This window comes from Tubulanus polymorphus, chromosome 8 (assembly GCF_964204645.1).
Source record: "Tubulanus polymorphus chromosome 8, tnTubPoly1.2, whole genome shotgun sequence".
NCBI classification, from domain to species: domain Eukaryota; kingdom Metazoa; phylum Nemertea; class Palaeonemertea; order Tubulaniformes; family Tubulanidae; genus Tubulanus; species Tubulanus polymorphus.
The window spans coordinates 8013144-8032542 of NC_134032.1; the positions used below are offsets into that span (position 1 = coordinate 8013144).

The 19399-nt window shown below is 38.1% G+C and overlaps 2 protein-coding genes across 2 annotated transcripts; one reads left to right on the plus strand and one right to left on the minus strand.

The window, feature by feature from the left end:
* Positions 1 to 11505: 11505 nt before the first annotated feature.
* LOC141910321 (peptidase inhibitor 16-like) lies at positions 11506 to 13544 on the plus strand. Its single transcript, XM_074801056.1, has 4 exons — positions 11506 to 11796; positions 12261 to 12494; positions 12852 to 12943; positions 13440 to 13544. The coding sequence occupies exons 1-4, from the start codon at positions 11506 to 11508 to the stop codon at positions 13465 to 13467; spliced, it is 645 nt and encodes a 214-aa protein (XP_074657157.1). The 3' UTR covers positions 13468 to 13544.
* A 1397-nt stretch (positions 13545 to 14941) lies between these two features.
* Positions 14942 to 17602, minus strand: LOC141910108 (uncharacterized). The gene is made up of 2 exons (XM_074800822.1): positions 17493 to 17602; positions 14942 to 16080 (listed from the first exon to the last, which is right to left on the minus strand). Exon 2 carries the CDS (start codon positions 16025 to 16027, stop codon positions 15383 to 15385), a length of 645 nt encoding a protein of 214 aa, XP_074656923.1. The 5' UTR covers positions 16028 to 16080; positions 17493 to 17602; the 3' UTR covers positions 14942 to 15382.
* Between the last annotated feature and the right edge of the window lie 1797 nt (positions 17603 to 19399).

Consider the following 19399-nt stretch of genomic DNA (forward strand, 5'->3'; position numbering starts at 1 on the left):
CGCTTTTCAAAGGTGTGAGATAAATAGGTTATTGCACGTTGGATCATTGCATCATTAATATGTTTGATGTCACTATCAGAAAATTTTCGAAAACGGAAAAACTGTATATCTTGCGTGTATAGCATGTGTGGCCGCTCCACACACACAGGGTCACGCAGTGCCCCTTTCAAGTATTGGGTAATAATTGTTAATCGCATATGCCTTTTGGGTGATCGTGTGAAATCGCTCATTCAAATTCATTTAGAAATTTAAAAGCCAACAACACGTTTTCATTCTATTCCAGAACTGAGGCAGGTAAACTCTTTACTTTATTGAAATACTTTGTTATTCATCGCGGGATTATGAAGTTCTGTTTCTAAGAAGGTTTTACCGTTTCGATTTTGTGGATGAACCAATAAACCATTTTACAGTTGCTAGCCGCCATTTTGTTAGGGTACTTTTGCCCCGTATTGTTGGGTCATTTTTTTCTCTTTTTAAAAAACTATCCGTGATGTGTATTGTATCATATTTCATCTGTCCATGGATGGATTTTGACAACTTCAGCAACATTCAAACCGCGTGAATCTCTAGTTTTCAGTTATGTAAAAATCATTTCTCAAATTTACAACAATGCGACATGAGAGCGATATAAAAATCGGTGGTCAGTTTTTGCCGTGCGCATAGAAATCCAGGGTACTGAACTTTGAAGTTCGTTTTTTTCAGAAATAATTTTCTAAAAAATCCAAACATTTCAAGAACTGTGCGCATAAACGCCCCCTTTCAGGTGAACTTTGAAATTTTAAGATATCTTGCCTAGTTTTTTTCCTATGGCTCTTTAACTGCAGCGCGTGTATTGTCATTCCGAGATTCGGCGCTGTTTTCATTGCGTGTATTTCAGTATATGGGTGTTATTTCTTCATTTTAACTACACTTGTCTCTACGGAAAATGGTTTTAATTGTTGGTACGAGTATCAGGTTTAAATATCACGTCGTTTATGCAATATAATAGGTCGAAGACATTAGAGATGTTGGGGTTTAAGGGATTTTTCTGACCAGTTTTAGCAGCGAGACTGAGCGGCATTTTGATCACGCATTCGAAGTTGCGCGCGGGAAGAGAATATATGGGCCTATATTGAGATGGAAGAAGAAAAGAAATATAACACTCAAAATCGAGTATGATGACCATTTAAATCAGTAGTCTATCAATAAATTTACATAAAAATCTACTGAAATTAGATGGATGGAGAAGTGGTCAAAAAGCTGGACAAATGGGGTGGGGCAAATATTCAGCTACTTTCTATGAATACTTTCTATGAGTACACTCAAGATTGATTAGATTGGGAAGAAAATATAGGAAAACGTTTTCTTGTTTTGGTGGTGAAATATCAAGTATCAAGTTCGAATGTCATACGCACGTGATAAAAAGTAAAAAGTGACATCTACCATCACAAAAACGCAAGAAGTGTGTGGATTGCATTTACAACAAAAGAGTGATATTTTGGGTTTTCTTGGGTGCATGTACGTAAGCCTCTGCCTGCCGTAAAAGCGGCTACCATTACAGCCATTACGAACTAGCGCCGGAGAACGGAATACAGTATTAATGCCGTAATATTTAAACCTGATACTCGTACCAACAATTAAAACCATTTTCCGTAGAGACAAGTGTAGTGAAAATGAAGAAATAACACCCATATACTGAAATACACGCAAAGAAAACAGCGCCAAATCTCGGAATGACAATACACGCGCTGCAGTTAAAGTGCCATAGGAAAAAAACTAGGCAAGATATCTTAAAATTTCAAAATTAACCTGAAAGGGGGTGTTTATGCGCACAGTGCTTGAAATGTTTGGATTTTTTAGAAAATTATTTCTGAAAATAACGAACTTCAAAGTTCAGTACCCTGGATTTCTATGCGCACGGCAAAAACTGACCACCGATTTTTATATCGCTCTCATGTCGCATTGTTGTAAATTTGAGAAATGATTTTTACATAACTGAAAACTAGAGATTTATGCGGTTTGAATGTTGCTGAAGTTGTCAAAATCCATCCATGGACAGATGAAATATGATACAACACACATCACGGATAGTTTTAAAAAAAGAGAAAAAAATGACCGAACAATACGGGACAAAAGTACCCTAACAAAATGGCGGCTAGCAACTGTAAAATGGTTTATTGTGGAAGTAATTAGGGAGGTTTACCAGTTAACAGATGCCATTTTGAGGCGCAATTTATCTTCCTTTTGTCACAAGAACGAATGCTACGTATGCAAGCAATACATGTATATCGTTAATGTATATAAGGTGACAATTCCATTTATGCTCGGTATTTTATTTCCGATCGAAACACAGTTTCAGTTTGAAAAACTACACCTAAAAATAGAAATGTGTCATTGGCTACATTCATTACTCAGTCATGGTTTGAGATACAATCTAGAACTTTTCACTAAAGATAGAGATTTATCTGAGGATTTTGTTAATACCGCAATTGACACAACATCTTCATAGAAACGCACGCGGCCATGCACCGGCTGAGTTAAGCGCAAAGCGCGGGCGAGTGGTCGACCGTAGATGCATGCGTGGGTTAAGCTATTTTCGTTCACGGCAAGTTTCACAACTTTAAGGATTATTTTTCAGATAAAAATCGTCATTTGATTGTTTCCATGTTGTACATTTCCAGAAAAGATGACTATTAACCTGATTTCTTCAAAATCTAATGAAAAAAAAAATTAGTAACGATGCGTTTTTCGATAGTATTGCCCTCTTTCAGGACACCTGCGCCTGCAACAACCAGAAAAAGCCTGTCACTACTGCCTTTGCAGTTTTGACGTCTCTACTCGCTGCTGTCTGCCTGGTACAACCACTAGAGACCGCAACGGTAGCCCAGTCGTCGTAAGTCGATTACGTCGTCCAAGCGATTGATCAGTTGACAGGAAGTATTCCAGAGGATAAGGAACCTCCGACGTTGAAGCTTCCGACAACAGACGATTTCGAAAGAATTATGTTGACCGCGCATTACCAGTTCCGAGACGAGGAGTCCGCCGCGTCCAACAAAAAGACTATCCAACATCTGGTTAGTAAGCATAAAATTCTGGATGATGAATCATGGGTTATCTTTAATCCCACAATAAAAACGAGAAATATATGAAGCTCAAATATACGTAGGCATATTCCCGAAGATGACTACTGGTGTTATAATAATAATCAAAACGTCGATATTCAATAAACTCCTAGTTTGAGAAGAATTTTTGGATATCGTCATAGAACGGATATAGTATTTTATCAATGGTGAGTCGAGCCTATTCCATACAGATTTTAGTGTTGATATTGACTCTTTAGATCAGAGAATGAGTTCATTTTCAAAATGTCTAAGTCTTTGTTATCCTGTTTTTCTGAGTTAAGTATTTGACCCACGACAGGTGTTTTTAAAGGGTACCGAACGTTAAAGACAAATCTGAATCATATCTGTACAATCGGCCCTCGGAACGTAGCTAGATCCTTGAGTCAAAGCCAGTTCATTTTAACAAGATTTTATTTCAACTCGCAGTGGAACTGACTTCAGTTCCACCGGTATTGAGTTTAGGATTCGAATCTAAAATAAACAAAACTTAAGAGAAAATAAGTACGTAACTGCGACTTCGAGCAATTGTTTTCAATCAAATAATTAGCAAGTAATATTAATATGATATATTATAATTATACTAATTTATATTATCATGATATATATCATATTCAACCGTACCAAAAGGAATGGGATGACAGGTTGGCAAAACAGTCGCACAGCCTGGTGGAACTGTGCAAGTTTCAACACTCTAAAGCAGACGGAACGAGCAGGCAAAAATATGAAGGCGAGAATATATGGAAGGGACGCACCATCGACGGAATACTGAATGCTGTTGGAACCTGGTACAATGAAAAGTCCGCTTACAACTCTTCCATAAATATATGTCAAAAAGGCTACACGTGTGGACACTATAAACAGGTATTCCCCGTTAAACAGTGGGGTGCTTACTATCTGGGTTTTGATGCCAAAATTGAAAATCAGCAAATCATCAGTTCTAACTTACAAAATATATGAAATACTGTATCATTCTTTTTTGGATGTGAAAGGAATTGAGCAGTGAGACATATGTTGATCTGAAAATGGTCGCTTGTCTTAAAACCGGTAGGTCTTTGCAGATTGGCTATAGACTAATCTTAGATTGATCGAAAACGTTATTGGATTCCTTTTTCATTTAGGTTGTTTGGGCCAAAACCGAAAAGGTTGGATGCGGCTATCAATACTGTGCTGACGAGGGCCACATCCTCGTGTTCTGCCAGTACAACCCAGGGTAAGTTTAGCGAGGAGAGGTGGGAGGGGATAAGAGAGGTGCAGTGAACATAACCTTCCTCAACGTATGAGAAAAACCATCCTGGGTTACTAACGACGACCCCCTCATTCTCAGCTTCAAATTCGAAGGAGTTCTCGAAGGCCTAATACAACAAGAAAACTAACTTGAAAGTTTATTGACGCCTTGAAAATTTACACATACATATTACCTAATGTTATCGACAATAAATGATATCATATAGATAATATAATATCATAGATCAATAAAGTTACTTTGAATTTGAGTTCATCTGAATGATTGATATGAATACGGTATCGGCACAAACCAGGTGGCGCAACAATACACTGATATAACGTGATGAAGTAATTAAGGCTCTCTCTTTACTCAAAAACAATAAGGCCTCAGGCATTGATGGAATCACGAATGAGCTGTTGAGAGTTAGTTAGTCAGTATCCGTTTTTAGTTGATATATTACAAAAATTATTCAATTTAGTTCTTAAAACAGGATATGTTCCAGAGATGTGGTCTATAGGCGTCATCAAACCCATTTTCAAAAAGAATGGCGATCCCTCTAACCCTCATAATTATAGAGGTACTAGCAAACTACCCGTCCTGGCGGACGGGTAGATTATAATGAATCACTAAGGTGCGGATGAAAATAATATCATATATATTTATTTATCGATATGAAATCTACACTATAAGTCTGGCATTAGAAACAAATATCAAAGAAGAAAAAAAGTATTACAATATTTCGCTGTAAACTGTGTTTTTGGTTTGTTTGGGTGAGTACTGGGTACCTACTCTGGAAATGGAACCATAGTGCATGCCATGTGTGAATGGTGAATTCCGGAAGTCCAGTCCAATGTATCTGAATGTTTGGCCCTGTGCTTTGTTAACTGCATGTCATGGCAAAACGGGGGCGTAACTGGAATTACTCTTCCATACCTTTCAATCCGAAAACAATAACAGATCAGGCTATTAAATCTCGGTGATTCTTAGAAGAATGAATTGGCATGCTTTTCTTTGGGAAGTGGCACTGTGGTGAGCTCGAATACATACAGTCTCCACTATTAGATTCCAGGCAGAGAGAGGAGGTCACCGGCGTCTCTGTAGTCAAAAGCCAAGCAACAGCTGATGCTCACCCCATCGCAGTAATCTCCACTACATGTATTAGATCCCCAGAATTGTAGGCAGAGAGATGAATTGAGGTCACCCGCGTCTCTGTAGTCAAGCACACTATACAAAAACCGACGCTCAAATGTTTGTTTTGATCATCGCGCGCAGTGACGTCACGCGGAGCGTCCAAACTTAAATGGTCCAAAAGTCTACCTAAACTTTATCGTATCGGCACGAAATCGATTCTAAAACACAGATCAGACCACCCTCTTTCAATCCATACCACTCAACGCGTAATCGAAGCCACACGAACGGAGATTACGCGTTACAAAGTTAATACGCCTAGCCGCTTATAGTATAGATTACCTTAGTGAGCTGTCTTGGTAAGTTATCTACAAGTATCTTAAATTGATTGTCAGATTGTCAACATTCTTAGATACGAATGACATTATAAGTGAAGCCCAGGCTGGCTTTAGATCGAAATATTCCACTATTGATCATATTTACACGCTTAAAACAATCGTAGAGCTGTATCTTTGTCAGGGAAGAAGACTTTTTTGCGCCTTTGTTGATTTTAAGAAAGCTTTCGACTCGATTTGTAGGGTAACGTTATGGCGAAAATAAATTGCTAACAGTGTTAATGGAAACTTTTTCAATGTATAAATATAATATATGTATAATTCCATAAAATCATGTGTTAAATTTAATGGTTGCACGTCACCATACTTTGCAGCTAGCTGATGGAGGCTTAAGACAAGGCGAAACTCTCTCACCTATCCTCCTTTCGTTATTCTTAAACGACATTGAAGAATTTTTCATTGATCGTGGAAAACCGACTTTGTCATTTATTGAAAAACTAAATTTGAATCGTGACCAGGATATTGATTCTTTACTGAATTTAGTCATAATACTATACGCAGATGATACAGTTATTCTTGCTGAGGATGAGAAATCTCTTCAGCTACACTTAGAGATACCTTATTTGAATATTGTGCCACTAATGGTCTCACTGTAAACTCGGAGAAAACTAAAGTACTAGTATTTGCGCGAAGTAAATCCCGGATGAAAACGATTTCGAAATGTATGTTTGGTGATCAAGAGTTAGAGGTAGTTGAAGATTATGTTTATCTCGGAGTAAAATTTAGTTGGAATGGTAACTTTGCTATGGCAAGAAAGTATCTTTACGAAAGCTATGTTTTCGATCGTTCAAAAAAGGAGACGTTTGAAATTGCCCACAGATGTTATGTTTGAATTATTTGATATGTGTGTTGCTCCAATAGCCATGTACGGGTGTGAGATCTGGGGATACAAAAATCTTGATATATTAGAAAATATTCATTGCTTCTTCTGTAAAATCTTAATGAAAGTGACGAAATATCCTCGCAACTTACAAGTTTTATCAGAGCTTATCCTTTGAATATAGATGTTAGACGCATGATGATTAACTTTTGGGTTAAAACAGTATCTGGAAAGCAAACCAAACTTAATTCAATACTTTATAAAATATCTTTCAATTTATTTTTAAGGGATAGATTTAAGAGCACTTGGTTATCATATACAAAGAAGACCTTTGATGACTGTGGTTTGTCCTGAATTTGGACGCAGCAATTCATGACAAACAGTAAATCTTTTTCAAAACGAATAAAACAGATACTCCGTGACCAGCACCTTCAAGAAACCGTATCTGCCATAAATACTAATCCGATATACACTAACTTTAGGCAATATAAAAATGATATAAGTTAGAGAAGTATATTGTTGGGAGAGTTCTCGGTCCAACACCATGGGGTTTCGGGCCCACTCCACTGACAGTCGATAGGGAGTGAGGAAGCGATTGTGCGAGGAGGACTGTATATGTTCTCGGACAGAATCAAAGCAAAAGCCGGGCTGAAGCAGAAGCCAGGCGGGTCGCCAAGGTAGAAGCAAAGCCAGGCGGGTCACCAGCCAGAGGCAATATTAGCGAGTCGGCCAGAGTCAACCGCGTTCCCTGGTTGAAGTAGCAAAAGCGAGGCAGAGTCGTTGTCCTGTCCCTTGGTCATGAAATGACTAAATGCAAGAACTCCTTCAGATTATAGCGATTTATTTGGCGGAGAGACGTGCACCATCAGGCTTACAAAGATGAACTGATTTTACAGAGAATTTGCTACGGCTTTTATACAAAATCGGCTGGGAACTAATTAAGATTACAATCTGTTGAAAATGTTACAAACTTTACAGAACTTTCAAAATGTTACTATATAAAGCACAAAATAAACAAAGTAGAGAACAGACACAGTCTTAAACTCGTTAAAAACAAAAATTATACACCACGTGTTAACGATTATGATACGCGAGTTCACACGCGATCTTGGTGGCAACCAGGTCCACGCGGACTGTAGCCATCTGGCTTTGATAAACTGTTGTAACGGTTAAAACATATATAATAGAACTTGGTGATGACTTAGGAACTAGTTTATTTGAATTTAGGGTCGGGTCCTATATTTTACCTGTGAACAAACCTTCATTTAGACAGAGCCGATAGAATATGCCCCACTTGTAATACTTTAGGTGACGAATCCCATTTTTCTGTTTGACTGTACCTTTCTTAACGAGCCCCGCAAAAACTATTTGAATTTGAATACCTTTAATACCCTTGATATTCTGAAAAACCCAACGGTCAAATTAGCTAAATTCATTTAGACCGGCTTAGATGTATATAGATCCCTCCAATAGTATAGATAGTATTGTAAATAGTTGATGTATATACATTTTGTTACGTTTTCATTCTCTAAATTTTAATCACTTCAGTGTTGTTTTGTAACTATTTGTATATACATGTGTAATAGTTTTCCTCCTTAAACCAAGGGAATGGTTGGAGTGTAAATAGAATTGTAATCGTAATCGTAATCGTATACGTAATGAAAATTAGTTCATTTTCGATGAACTTTGAACTGGATTTTTAGGCTCCCAAACGGATATTTCGTCAAATAAGTCATCAAATGTATACAAGATTGACGTTCCCAATAAATAAGTGTATGGTATAGTTTTATTAGAAATTGATTTAGTAATGATAAAAGTTGACTCGAATTTAATTGCAATATAGAAGAAATTGAAGCGCGTTAACCGAGTAACCACTAGCGAACCAAGCGGATCCTCGCCTGTCATACGTGGAATCCTCGATTGTCACAGTAGCGGTGCGGGTACCGCATTGACGAGGAACCAGCCTAGCGTTGACGTGTTTGTGACGTAGTGCACTTTCTCTCTAAAATAATTGTCAAAGAGACATGGACATTTATCAGAAAGTAAATAAAGAGGCATGAAATATGTTTAATCAAATACCAAAATTTATAGTTGTAATTGTTATTTCGAAACACCAATAGTGATGACGTAGTGCACATCGCCACACAGAACCCATTTAATAACGCATAGTACGTGTCAGTATGTGAACATGACTATAACGGTTTTTACGGCGTCGAAAATTTACTTTAATCCAAACCATAATAAAAAAATTGTCTTTATCGCAGTGCTGGAGCAAAAAAGCCTTACTAGAAATCTGGTTCCAACTAAACTTTTTATCCTCAAAATGATCCTCATCTGCCAGGAATGTTCATCTTTGGTTAATCAATTAACATCGTTGTCGAATTTACCAATAATATTGTGAACCGGTGTCTACGCTCTTTCAATAAATCATCGTTGATTTTCGAATCGAAAACATTTTTACTTCATTGAGTTCATAATTGTCGATGTCCTACTACATAAATTAATACCGGACGATATAACCGGGTCGTCGGTCCAATGTCTTGAGATGCCGGCCGTCATTCTTTGATCATAGTCCCACACAATCAGAATGGCACCTTTTTCACGGGTGAACACACCTCCGAAAGTGATTTTGGCAGCGAAAATTTGTGATCGATATTGTAAGAAATAAATCTACAACTGGCTAGCCTTGATAAGACTTGATAATAGTCACAGGAAACTGACTGGATTGGAGAGACCTTGATGTTGTACTATAGACGGACTGGTGGTCGCTCAATACCCATAGATGGCTTTAGAAAGATGATAAAAAATGTCTACGGCCACGTGCTTGTATTAGACGATAGATCAGAACCAAGTTTCACTGTTCACGGGTTAGAACTTCACTCTGCATTGAAATTTTTAACACAAGAGCTTGTGTGTTCCGGCCGGTTTTTTTGTGATTTGCAAATAAAACGGTGCTCGAATCTTTTTACCCAAATTTGAAGGCTTATCTTTCCAAACGAACAGTTCTGTGGGGGTCGTTAGTTTCCTTTCACATTTAAAAACTTTAAAAAACGAACCTAGTTGTCTTCACATTGATTTCATATACATGTAGAACTGATAGTTTCGAATATGTTCCGCCGACGATAACATATTCCGGAGATAAAAAAAGGTTAATTTAATAGTTTAGGAAGACGAGAATAGAGAAGTTGTAACGTTCAGTCGGATAATTAATTATTAAGTTCAGTTCAGAGTTGGAATAAACCGAGCGATCATCGGGATCAGGCGTACAGAGAAACTATACGAGAGATTGGGTCTGGATGATACGGGTAGACTGAGACAATGGATTTGTAATTTGGAAGATGGAATGAACATATATCTTATACGAGATAAAGGCAAACTATACTGAGTTAAGGATATGTTTTATCCACGGATTCTAAAGGCGAATTAATCGTCAAAACCTACCTAATACTTGACGAGTATTATAGGTGGGTACTCCATTCTGAGTATTTTTTATGGATGAATGAGTTACGCTGATTTTCGTTGCAACAAACAAGGCCCAATTGCATAAGCCGACCGGCTTTTTCTCGGGTCATACCCAAGGTTAGCGTGCTCTTGAGCATGGTATGATGCAAGTACAGTACCCAAAATGAAGTATCACCTTGAATAGGTGTGTCAGGTACTGAAGGGTAAACAGACTCAGTATTCAGTAAGTTTCGATAAATTCGCCTTTCACGATTCATTTCGAAGTTTTACCTGGTATTTCTGTTGACGATAACCCAGGGGTCTGTTGCGTATGACCGGGGGCTGCGACCAGGGGTTCCGGCATTCTCGTGACGAACCCCGTTACGTGTGGGCTACTGTGCTGCAGTCCCCTTTGATTGTATTATTTTGTTGTCCTGTCGCGTGTCGTGTCCTTGCAATTACCGTATGATAAGTCGTTCTGAGAGTATCTTGTCATCTCATTCCAATCAATTCATTTCACTAGCACATGTGGCCGTCACATGCCCCTTCTGATTATTGGGCAACATTTGTTCATTGCATTCATCGCGTTATTAACGCAGTAGGTGATCTTGTCTGAAATCTACATTCAAATTCATTTAAAACTTGAAAAGCCAACGACGAGTTTGTAATCCGTTCCAGAACTAAGGCAAGTTACTTCTTCAAACTTTATTGAAATTGTTCTCCGATATTCACTGGGGATTACTACCCCGTTAGGGCAGGGTTGTAGGAGCTGGGTTCGAAGCTCTTCCCGACATCACCTCAAACACTGTCAATGTATAGGCACAAACTTCACTACATGACGGCTTAGACGTAATAAACGATAACGTAGTGAATAAGAAAACTATCTTGAAAGTCAATTGACGCCTTGATAAATAACACATATTATATTACTTTTTATTGTCGATTATAAATGATCAATAATGGAATTTTGACTTTTGACTTAAACATATCGATTATTGAATTGAATTGACAGGCACCAGTTTAGCCCCAATTTATTGACGACGTAGTGCACATCCACTCGATAATGATTATCAAAATCCGTCAATCAATAATGAAATAAGAGTAAATGAAATGTATCTAATTACAAAATAGACTCTGAAATAGAATGGAGTTGGAGAAATATCTTGCTTGAAAAATTCTCAAAATCGCTAAGTGGGAATGTTTGCCTACGTACTTTATAGATTTGGGGATTTATACCTATTTTTAATCAGGGGATATTTACCTACAGCCGTGACATCATCGCCCTTTACACGTTTCAAGCTAATAGTCCATTCATCCACCTGATATCATCACAAACCTAATGGAAAAATATCAATAGCAATGGTGCGTTTATTACGATAGTGATTTCAGGACACCATGATAGCCCGCAACAGCCAGGACAAACCAATCACCGCTGCCCTCGCAGTTTTGACGTCCCTTCTCGGAGCTGTCTTCCTGATACAGCCACTGGACGCTGCAACCCAGTCACCGGACACTAATGACGTTGTCCAAGACATTGAGCTGTGGACCGGGGATATTCCAGAAGATAAGCAGCCTCCACCGTTGCAGCTTCCAACAGCGGGCGATTTCAAAAGAATTATGTTGACTGCGCATAACCAGTTCCGAGACAAGGAGTCCGCCGCGTCCAACAAAAACATCAAACATCTGGTTAGTAAGAATTAAATCCTGAATGATTTTCATTCCATTGAGTCCTGTAGACTATTCAGAACAGATTCTGTTTTTAAAAATTGACATTTGAGACCAGAGATTGAGTTCAGTGTGTTATCCTGCTTTTTTGAGTTAGGTATTTGACCCAAAAACAAGTACTTTCAAAAGGAATCTATCGTCGAGTCAAATTTGACTTGACATAACTGTTCAACCAGCCCTTAGAACTAAGGCTGACACTTAAATCAAAACCAGTTCATTTTAACAGGATTTAATTTCGAATCACAGTGGAACTGACTCTTAGGACCCTGCGCCAACATTAGTGAGCTAAGATTAGACTCTTCGTCTAGAATAAACAAAAACGTTTAGAAACAATAAATAACTGCTACTTCGAGTAATTGTGATAATCTTGATAAAAAAATCTGTTAGTTATATTGATATGATATTATATTCAACCGTGCCAAAAGGAATGGGATGATAGATTGGCAAGCCAGTCGCTAAGCCTGGCGGAACTGTGCAAGTTTCAACATTCCAAAGCAGATGGAACGAGCAGGCAAAAAAATGAAGGCGAGAATATATGGAAGGGACACACCATCGACGGATTTCTGAATGCCGTTGAATCTTGGTACAATGAGAAGTCCGCTTACAACTATTCCAAAAATAGATGCAAAATGGGCTACTCGTGCGGGCACTATAAACAGGTAAAACCCGTGACAGCGCTGCCCAGTGCTTACTATCTGGAGTTAAATACCCAAATTAACAAATTAGTAAATAATCCGTTCTTACAAAATGTGAAATACTGTAATATTTTTTTCGGATAAGAAGGGAATTAAGCAGCAAGACTCAAGAAAGATTGGCCACGGACCTAGACCCAATTTAATAGCCGTGACTTAAGCCTGCAAATTGCTTGTCTTAAACCGGTCTTATGAGATTGTATTAGAACGTAGGCTCGTCTTTAATCAAGCCTTAGTGTGCAACTGACCCCCGATGTATAGCCGGGACGAATTTGTACAAAGGAAATTGATTGAATAAAGGTACTGGAATTCTATTTCATTTAGGTTGTTTGGGGAAAAACTAAAAAAGTTGGATGCGGTTATCAATACTGCGTAGACGAGAGCCACATCCTCGTGTTCTGCCAGTACAAATCAGCGTAAGTTTAGTGAGGGAAGGTGGGAGGGGATTAAAGCGATCCTTGGTATGAACATTCCTGAACTTTCCGAAAAATTCTATGAACAAAATTATGATTAGTTACTAACGAAAATATCCATTCTGAATTTGAAATTCAAGGGCGTTCTCGGTTGCCCTGAATATAACAAGAAAGCTACCGGTAACTTGAAAGTTTACTGACGCTTTAAAAACTAACACATGTGTTTATTGCGTCGATTAATATTGTCAATAAATGATATGATACTTATTCGGATCAATAAAGTTACTATGACTTGGAAATTTCAGTCAAACGTGTTTAATTACAAAATGAATGACAACATTCACAATATTGTAATTGTTATTTCGAAACGCCAATATTGATGACGTAGTGCACATCGACTCATCGTGTAGTAGGTAAACATTATTGTAACGGTTTATACGGCGTCAGAAAATTTACCTTAATTCAAACTATAATCGATACATTTTCTTTATCGTTTCAGCAGTGCTGGAGCAAAAAAACCTTACTAAAATTTGTTTCTTGCTGAACTTAATATCCTCAAATGATTCTTCATTGGAAGGCTCATCTCATGTTAATTAAAACCATGGTCGAAATTATTACCAATAATATTGTGGATATCTTTTGTTGTCTTCTCGATCCAGTCTCAATAAAAATATCGAATATCGAATATCGAAAACATTTTTACTTCAAAGAGTTCATCATTGGCGAAATCTACGCAATGCTCACGTAACCCTGGGCTGATCTTTAAGACTGGCATCAACTAAACCCGAGGATTGACTGGAGTTAAAGTTAATAACAGGGGCCGGTTGTTTTTTGAAAAAGTAACAAGTATTATTTGTTTACCGTTTCAAGTCCATACTCTTTTCAATCATATTCAAAGTTCAAAGAAAATGGCATAACACATACAAATCTACACACTCAGGCCTAACAAACCAAGAGAGGCCACATAACGCTTGCGCCCAAACAAAATAATAATAATGATGATAATAATAATAATAGTAATGATAATAAGTGTCTTATATAGCGCTAAATCCAGCGCATGAAAAGGAAGCTGATCCCACAAGGTCGGGACATTGATGGAAAAGGCTCAAGAACCGAAAGATTTCCTATTGTATCTAGGGACTGTCAGTGAGATAAAGGCAGAAGAACGGAGAGGACGACAAGGGACATGAATATGAATGAGGTCACAGTGATAAAAAACAAAAACAAAGATACGTATATGTACTAACTATACAAACAGGTTTAACAATGCTATTTATCAACAGAATGTAGATTGCTATAGGACTCGGTGCGGCCTGTTTACCACTCTTGAACAACACCAATTGAACGTAGCTCGTGATATTCCTGATAATATACGTAGTCAAACGTGTAGACAAATTTGGAGATGCCGACGAGGAAATCTATTGTATTCAGATGTATCAATGGATGCAAAGCATATTCAAATTACTAGTGATAATCGTAATTTAATTTTGTCTAGCTTGAACGCGCATAGAAACGACTATATTATAGGTCTGATACCAGTTTGGCGGACGGAGATTCGAGTGGACATTTCATGATACAGTCGTTTCTAAATTCAGAACACCTCATACATATTTCAATGTTGCCCAATTAACTAAATTCTACCAGTAAGGCTAATGATTCATAGACCATACCGTATACTTTCTTTATTTTGTTTCGAAAAGTTCAAGACAATATGCATTTGTGGCAAAATCTGGTGATTTCACATATATACTTGTTTTTAAGTTTATTGAAATGAGGTTAACGAAATTGAATAACGAAGTCTGCAGATTCAATTCTCTAACAATTTATTGCACTGAAAAATTAATAAATTTCAAGTAGCATAAAATAACTCACAAATCCTCTATTAAACAGTTTGGACTTACGCTATTACATAAATTCATACATTATTTCTTATGTAGATGTATATGTATGGAATTATTCTAGGCGTACAATATACATCATATTCTGATTTCAGGACGCTTTATTGAGTAAAACCTAAGCCCTCAATTCATAATTCTGGAACAGTAGGCGTTAAGGTTATTTCATTTTGAAGCCATCACCACCGTACAGCAACTCCACAATCTTGCTTTATATCCTTTAGTCCAACACACACGATGCGGGGAACACGGAAACAGGAGATAGAAACGTGCTTCAGAGCGCTCCCTTTGTCATTTGCGAGAAAAATGGTCCCGGGAAACAATGTTTCCTAGACCAAATCAGGTGCGGATCCAGAATTTTTCCGGGAGGGGGTACACGGTGCCCGTGTTCTTGCAGGTGTACCTGGTGTACCATCTTATTTGCGCGTGGTTGGGATTTACCACACGATCCTAGAGGAGGTGATATATTGATATACCTCAATTTATCACTTTATTTACGTGCTTTGGAAGTTACTACATATATAGTATTATCGCTAGAAAGCGAAGCTCAGTATTGAGATGCTCGGTGTAACAAATAATTCACGTGTTCTGGGTCATTGGACAGCTCTTTGTAACTTTTCGGTTTCCTATTGGGCGGTTTTTGGGCGCGTGTTTTCGGGCCAGAATTCACGTGTTTCGGGGGCTCTATCTGACGCGACTGCTTTCGCCCAAGTTTGTACATAGGTGGCGGCACGAGCGTCGGTGGTAGCGACTCGCGCCTGGTCTCTAGTCGAAGTTGCTGGTGTGAATGGTGCCGGTCTAATTTACTATCCGAGCCGCGTCTGCCGGCTAGATTCGAGAATTCCTGTTGCGCGCGGCGTTCGTTCATTAGTAAACCGACGTCGACGCTACCTCTGCGCCGCAGCGCCGCTTTCGGCAGTCCGGTCAACTCGACAGCGCTGTCCGCCGATCCGCGACTAGCCAGTGAGTCGCTACTACCGTTGTTTTTATCCCGCTTGTGCTCGGATAGAATCTTATTCTTTTCCCGATCGATTCTGTGCAGTTTTCCCTGACAATCTAACCGCAACTTCCCCAGTTTGCCGTTCAATTCCCGCTGCTCGTCGACCATTGCGGAAATACCACGTGATCGGGCCGTCTTCGCTCCGTCGGCCTCGCTTGCCGCTGCTGAATCGTCCGTCACAGAAAATTCCATTCATGAATTTAATTGCCGCTTATCGGTCGCACGGTCATCATCATTAACGGTTGCTGAAATATAGTAAAGAAAAAAATCAAATTGAATAAAAGTCAGATTGAATTATAACGGGATCAGCCTTCATCCATAGTAATAAGCTCAATTCGATCCCAGAGTCAGAATTTGCTCGCGCACATTTTGAAGTTATTTTCACACTCCTTAAATTGGAATTCTATCCCGGGACCCCTTTACGCTTCTTCTCGTGAAAGTGCTTTTATATTTTCTTTTTATTTAATTAGAAGAATTTATAAACATTCCCAGGTTTAAATAAAACTTCATATCGTCGTCGTGTGATCGAAGCGGTCCCATTGTATTGTCTCAAACAACCAAACAAGACCACTGTTAATATTTCAACTAGCCCCAATATCCACAGTAAAAATGATACATGTTTCCCCTAATCGGCCGGATCACTTTTGTAAGCTGTAATAGAATTTGTAATCGGTTAATTTCTATAACTGCTGGATCTGTTGGTAAACTTGATCATGATCTCTTTGAAAAGTTATGTACATTGTAGAATGGCGTCTAATTATTTTCCCTGGTGTATGGTCGCTAAACCTACTGACTCATAAATATTCTCAATCAGCCTGTTCTCCGCTGTAAAAGTACATATACTTTATTGTCAGTTGATAATAAACTTTTGACAAGTAAAATACCATGACACATTCATAAAGATGGTAACAACAATTTACAGTCCGAAAAAAATCCGAAGATAATCGAGTGTTGTTCTAAGCTTTGCAATAACTATTAAAAACCTAGAGATGTTTTGAACATGATTTGTTTTGCCCATTAAATTTATGAATTTATCGGTGTTCCGGTGTACAAAATACTTTCTAGGGATGTATTGAGATCTCGGTGTAGCATATGTGGGACGTACTAGTAAAACGTGTTTAAATCTCCGTAACAAGTTTTATAAACCTGAGTCCAGCTATGGATTTTTCATTCACAAACGCAAAATATCCTTTTTTCGAAACAACAAAAACTACACAATATTATAATTTGTTCTTATCATTATTCTTATTATTCTTCATTATTATTATTTATCATCATCATTGTTATTATTGTTATTACCCTGTATTTTGCACCTTGCACCCGTACCATGCGCACAGGGTCCAGTGCCTTTATTCAAATTACAACCAGCTGGCTAGCACTAGTTACTTCATAACCATACAATGCAATTATGTTCGACGTATTAACTCATTACATTGTTTGTATGGATCATTACAAATGAATATAAAACATCGCGTGATTCAACGTGATCGTAAAAATTGAAAATCACGATACTTTTTATCGGCGAGATATTTCAAATACAAGGACAACGCAAAAAGCGAAATGTACATTTATAAATAACTTTACTGTATAAAAATATGTTGTATCTATTCTAGCGTGTACCTATTAAGGTATTTACAAAGCACGAATGCATACTTACATTTTATGATTCTATCGGATAGCTTTAGAATTCGTGTACAAAGCTTTTCAGAAACGCTTCTCTCACCGACGCGCGGGGCAACTTAAAGAACGGGACGTTTTTCCGTCGGTGCCGTCTGCCATTGTGACACATGACACAATAATTGATCGAACGCAGAGTCGTAAATAACTAAAAACGACACCTGCCGCCCAATTAAGGAACTATCAGTTGAGTACCGTTTACAAACTGGTCTCCTTTTTAAACGTGTCCGATCTAATATCAATTGTATCGATCAAATCAAACTACTTCAGCCCGACAGCGACACGCCACCGTGCGTGCGCTGGCTATTTATAAATCACCCTAATCGCGATTTGACAAATTGAAGGTGACGTCACATCGTATTCATTCGCGGTTACGATGCCGGAACGACATAGTTTTAATTGCTTACAAGAAAATATAATAATAACCCGATCTGTATTTAAAGACCGACTGAGAATGTGAGAACTTTCAAAGAAAACATTTATTCTATTTCATTCGCTGCGCTCGCTCACTCGCCCGGCGGGATGTCCTTTATACCTAAAAATATCCATCGCCCTTGAGAAAATCAGGCAAACACGGCGATATTCATAATAAGCAGAAAATAATTGTCTAATGATCGAAGATTTTATGAATACGTGGCACACAATTTTAAGCCAATTGATCAAATTAGTTAGAAGTTTAGATTCGTGAGACCTCACCCGACCCGAAGGGGCTTCTGAGGAGGCTCACGCTCGACTGAAAATCTCCCAAGAATGTTTGAAAGATGTGAGAATTTGTTTATTAGATTCTTTTATGGTCTCGCATAATGCCCTTTGCCCTTTGAGTTTTGATTTTCATTACGTATAAACCGGTGATTTGGAGCTGTTAATATTTCTGAATGCGTTTATACTGTATGAAAATCGTAGTTCTAGACAAAAGCTGTTCTTTCGATTTGAAGAATGGGCAAGTTCATTTCGAAGCGCTAATGAAGAAATTCCAACTACTTTTCGCAATTCGAAGAAAACATTATAGAAATCATCGAACAACCATTACATGAAATGTTTGTATATATAACTATTGCATAGCTTAGTGGGTGTAATTTATTGGTCTGATTATTTTTCCCAGTGCCCCGGGCATTTAAACCTCTGTTGTAATATATATGGCGTGTTGAAATGAATAACTAGAATTCAGAATAATCTACCATTAGGATACACCAATATCATCATCGTTATTAGTACATACATGCATACACATACATATATTGTTTATAAAAATCGAGATCAAATAATAATATTCAAATTCACTGCTTGATATTTTTCAGAAAGCGTTAGATAAACACGGTTCATTTCAGTAACATGTTTAAACCTATATTTTAGCATGAAAGGATACTATACTATCAAGGGATACTATACCCCCTGTAGTTCGTAGATACATGTAGATAATATGAAATTATCATATCATGTTGATTTGTTCAATATGATAATGCGATTTGGTATTTTTTACACGCTTTCAAACCTTCAACAGAGAACGAACGAAAAAGGCCATCGCCGACGCAAGACCCTCTACACTCAGATTTAAAGTCTTGTCAATCCAGGCTGATCATGAATTTCAGTCTGGTATTTGATAAAGAGTCTTTAAACGTAACAATAGCAGCGAGCACGTGAGAGTTTTGATCGGTAGGCCAAATTTTCGTGTGAACGCGCTTTCCTACTAAGCGCTCGGGCACGCCATATTAGAGCCGACCCGAATCATCTCCGTCTGATCGTGGCTAATATCTTACCCGTAATTATCAAGCACGCGTTCTAATACCGACAGTATAACATGCCCAGGCAATTCCTCTCAACTCCACTCTCTGCGCACGATTGATTATTAGATTCTGATAAAATCAATGTCGGCTTTTCTTCTCCTTT

What these genes read in the sequence shown, in the direction of transcription:
- LOC141910108 (XM_074800822.1), bottom strand. Translation starts at nt 16,027, where the DNA reads ATGGAATTTTCTGTGACGGACGATTCAGCAGCGGCAAGCGAGGCCGAC.
- LOC141910321 (XM_074801056.1), top strand. Translation starts at nt 11,506, where the DNA reads ATGATAGCCCGCAACAGCCAGGACAAACCAATCACCGCTGCCCTCGCA. An exon ending in CGTGCGGGCACTATAAACAG is followed by an intron (nt 12,495 to 12,851) that starts GTAAAACCCGTG and finishes TATTTCATTTAG; the next exon opens with GTTGTTTGGGGAAAAACTAA. An exon ending in TTCTGCCAGTACAAATCAGC is followed by an intron (nt 12,944 to 13,439) that starts GTAAGTTTAGTG and finishes TTATCGTTTCAG; the next exon opens with CAGTGCTGGAGCAAAAAAAC.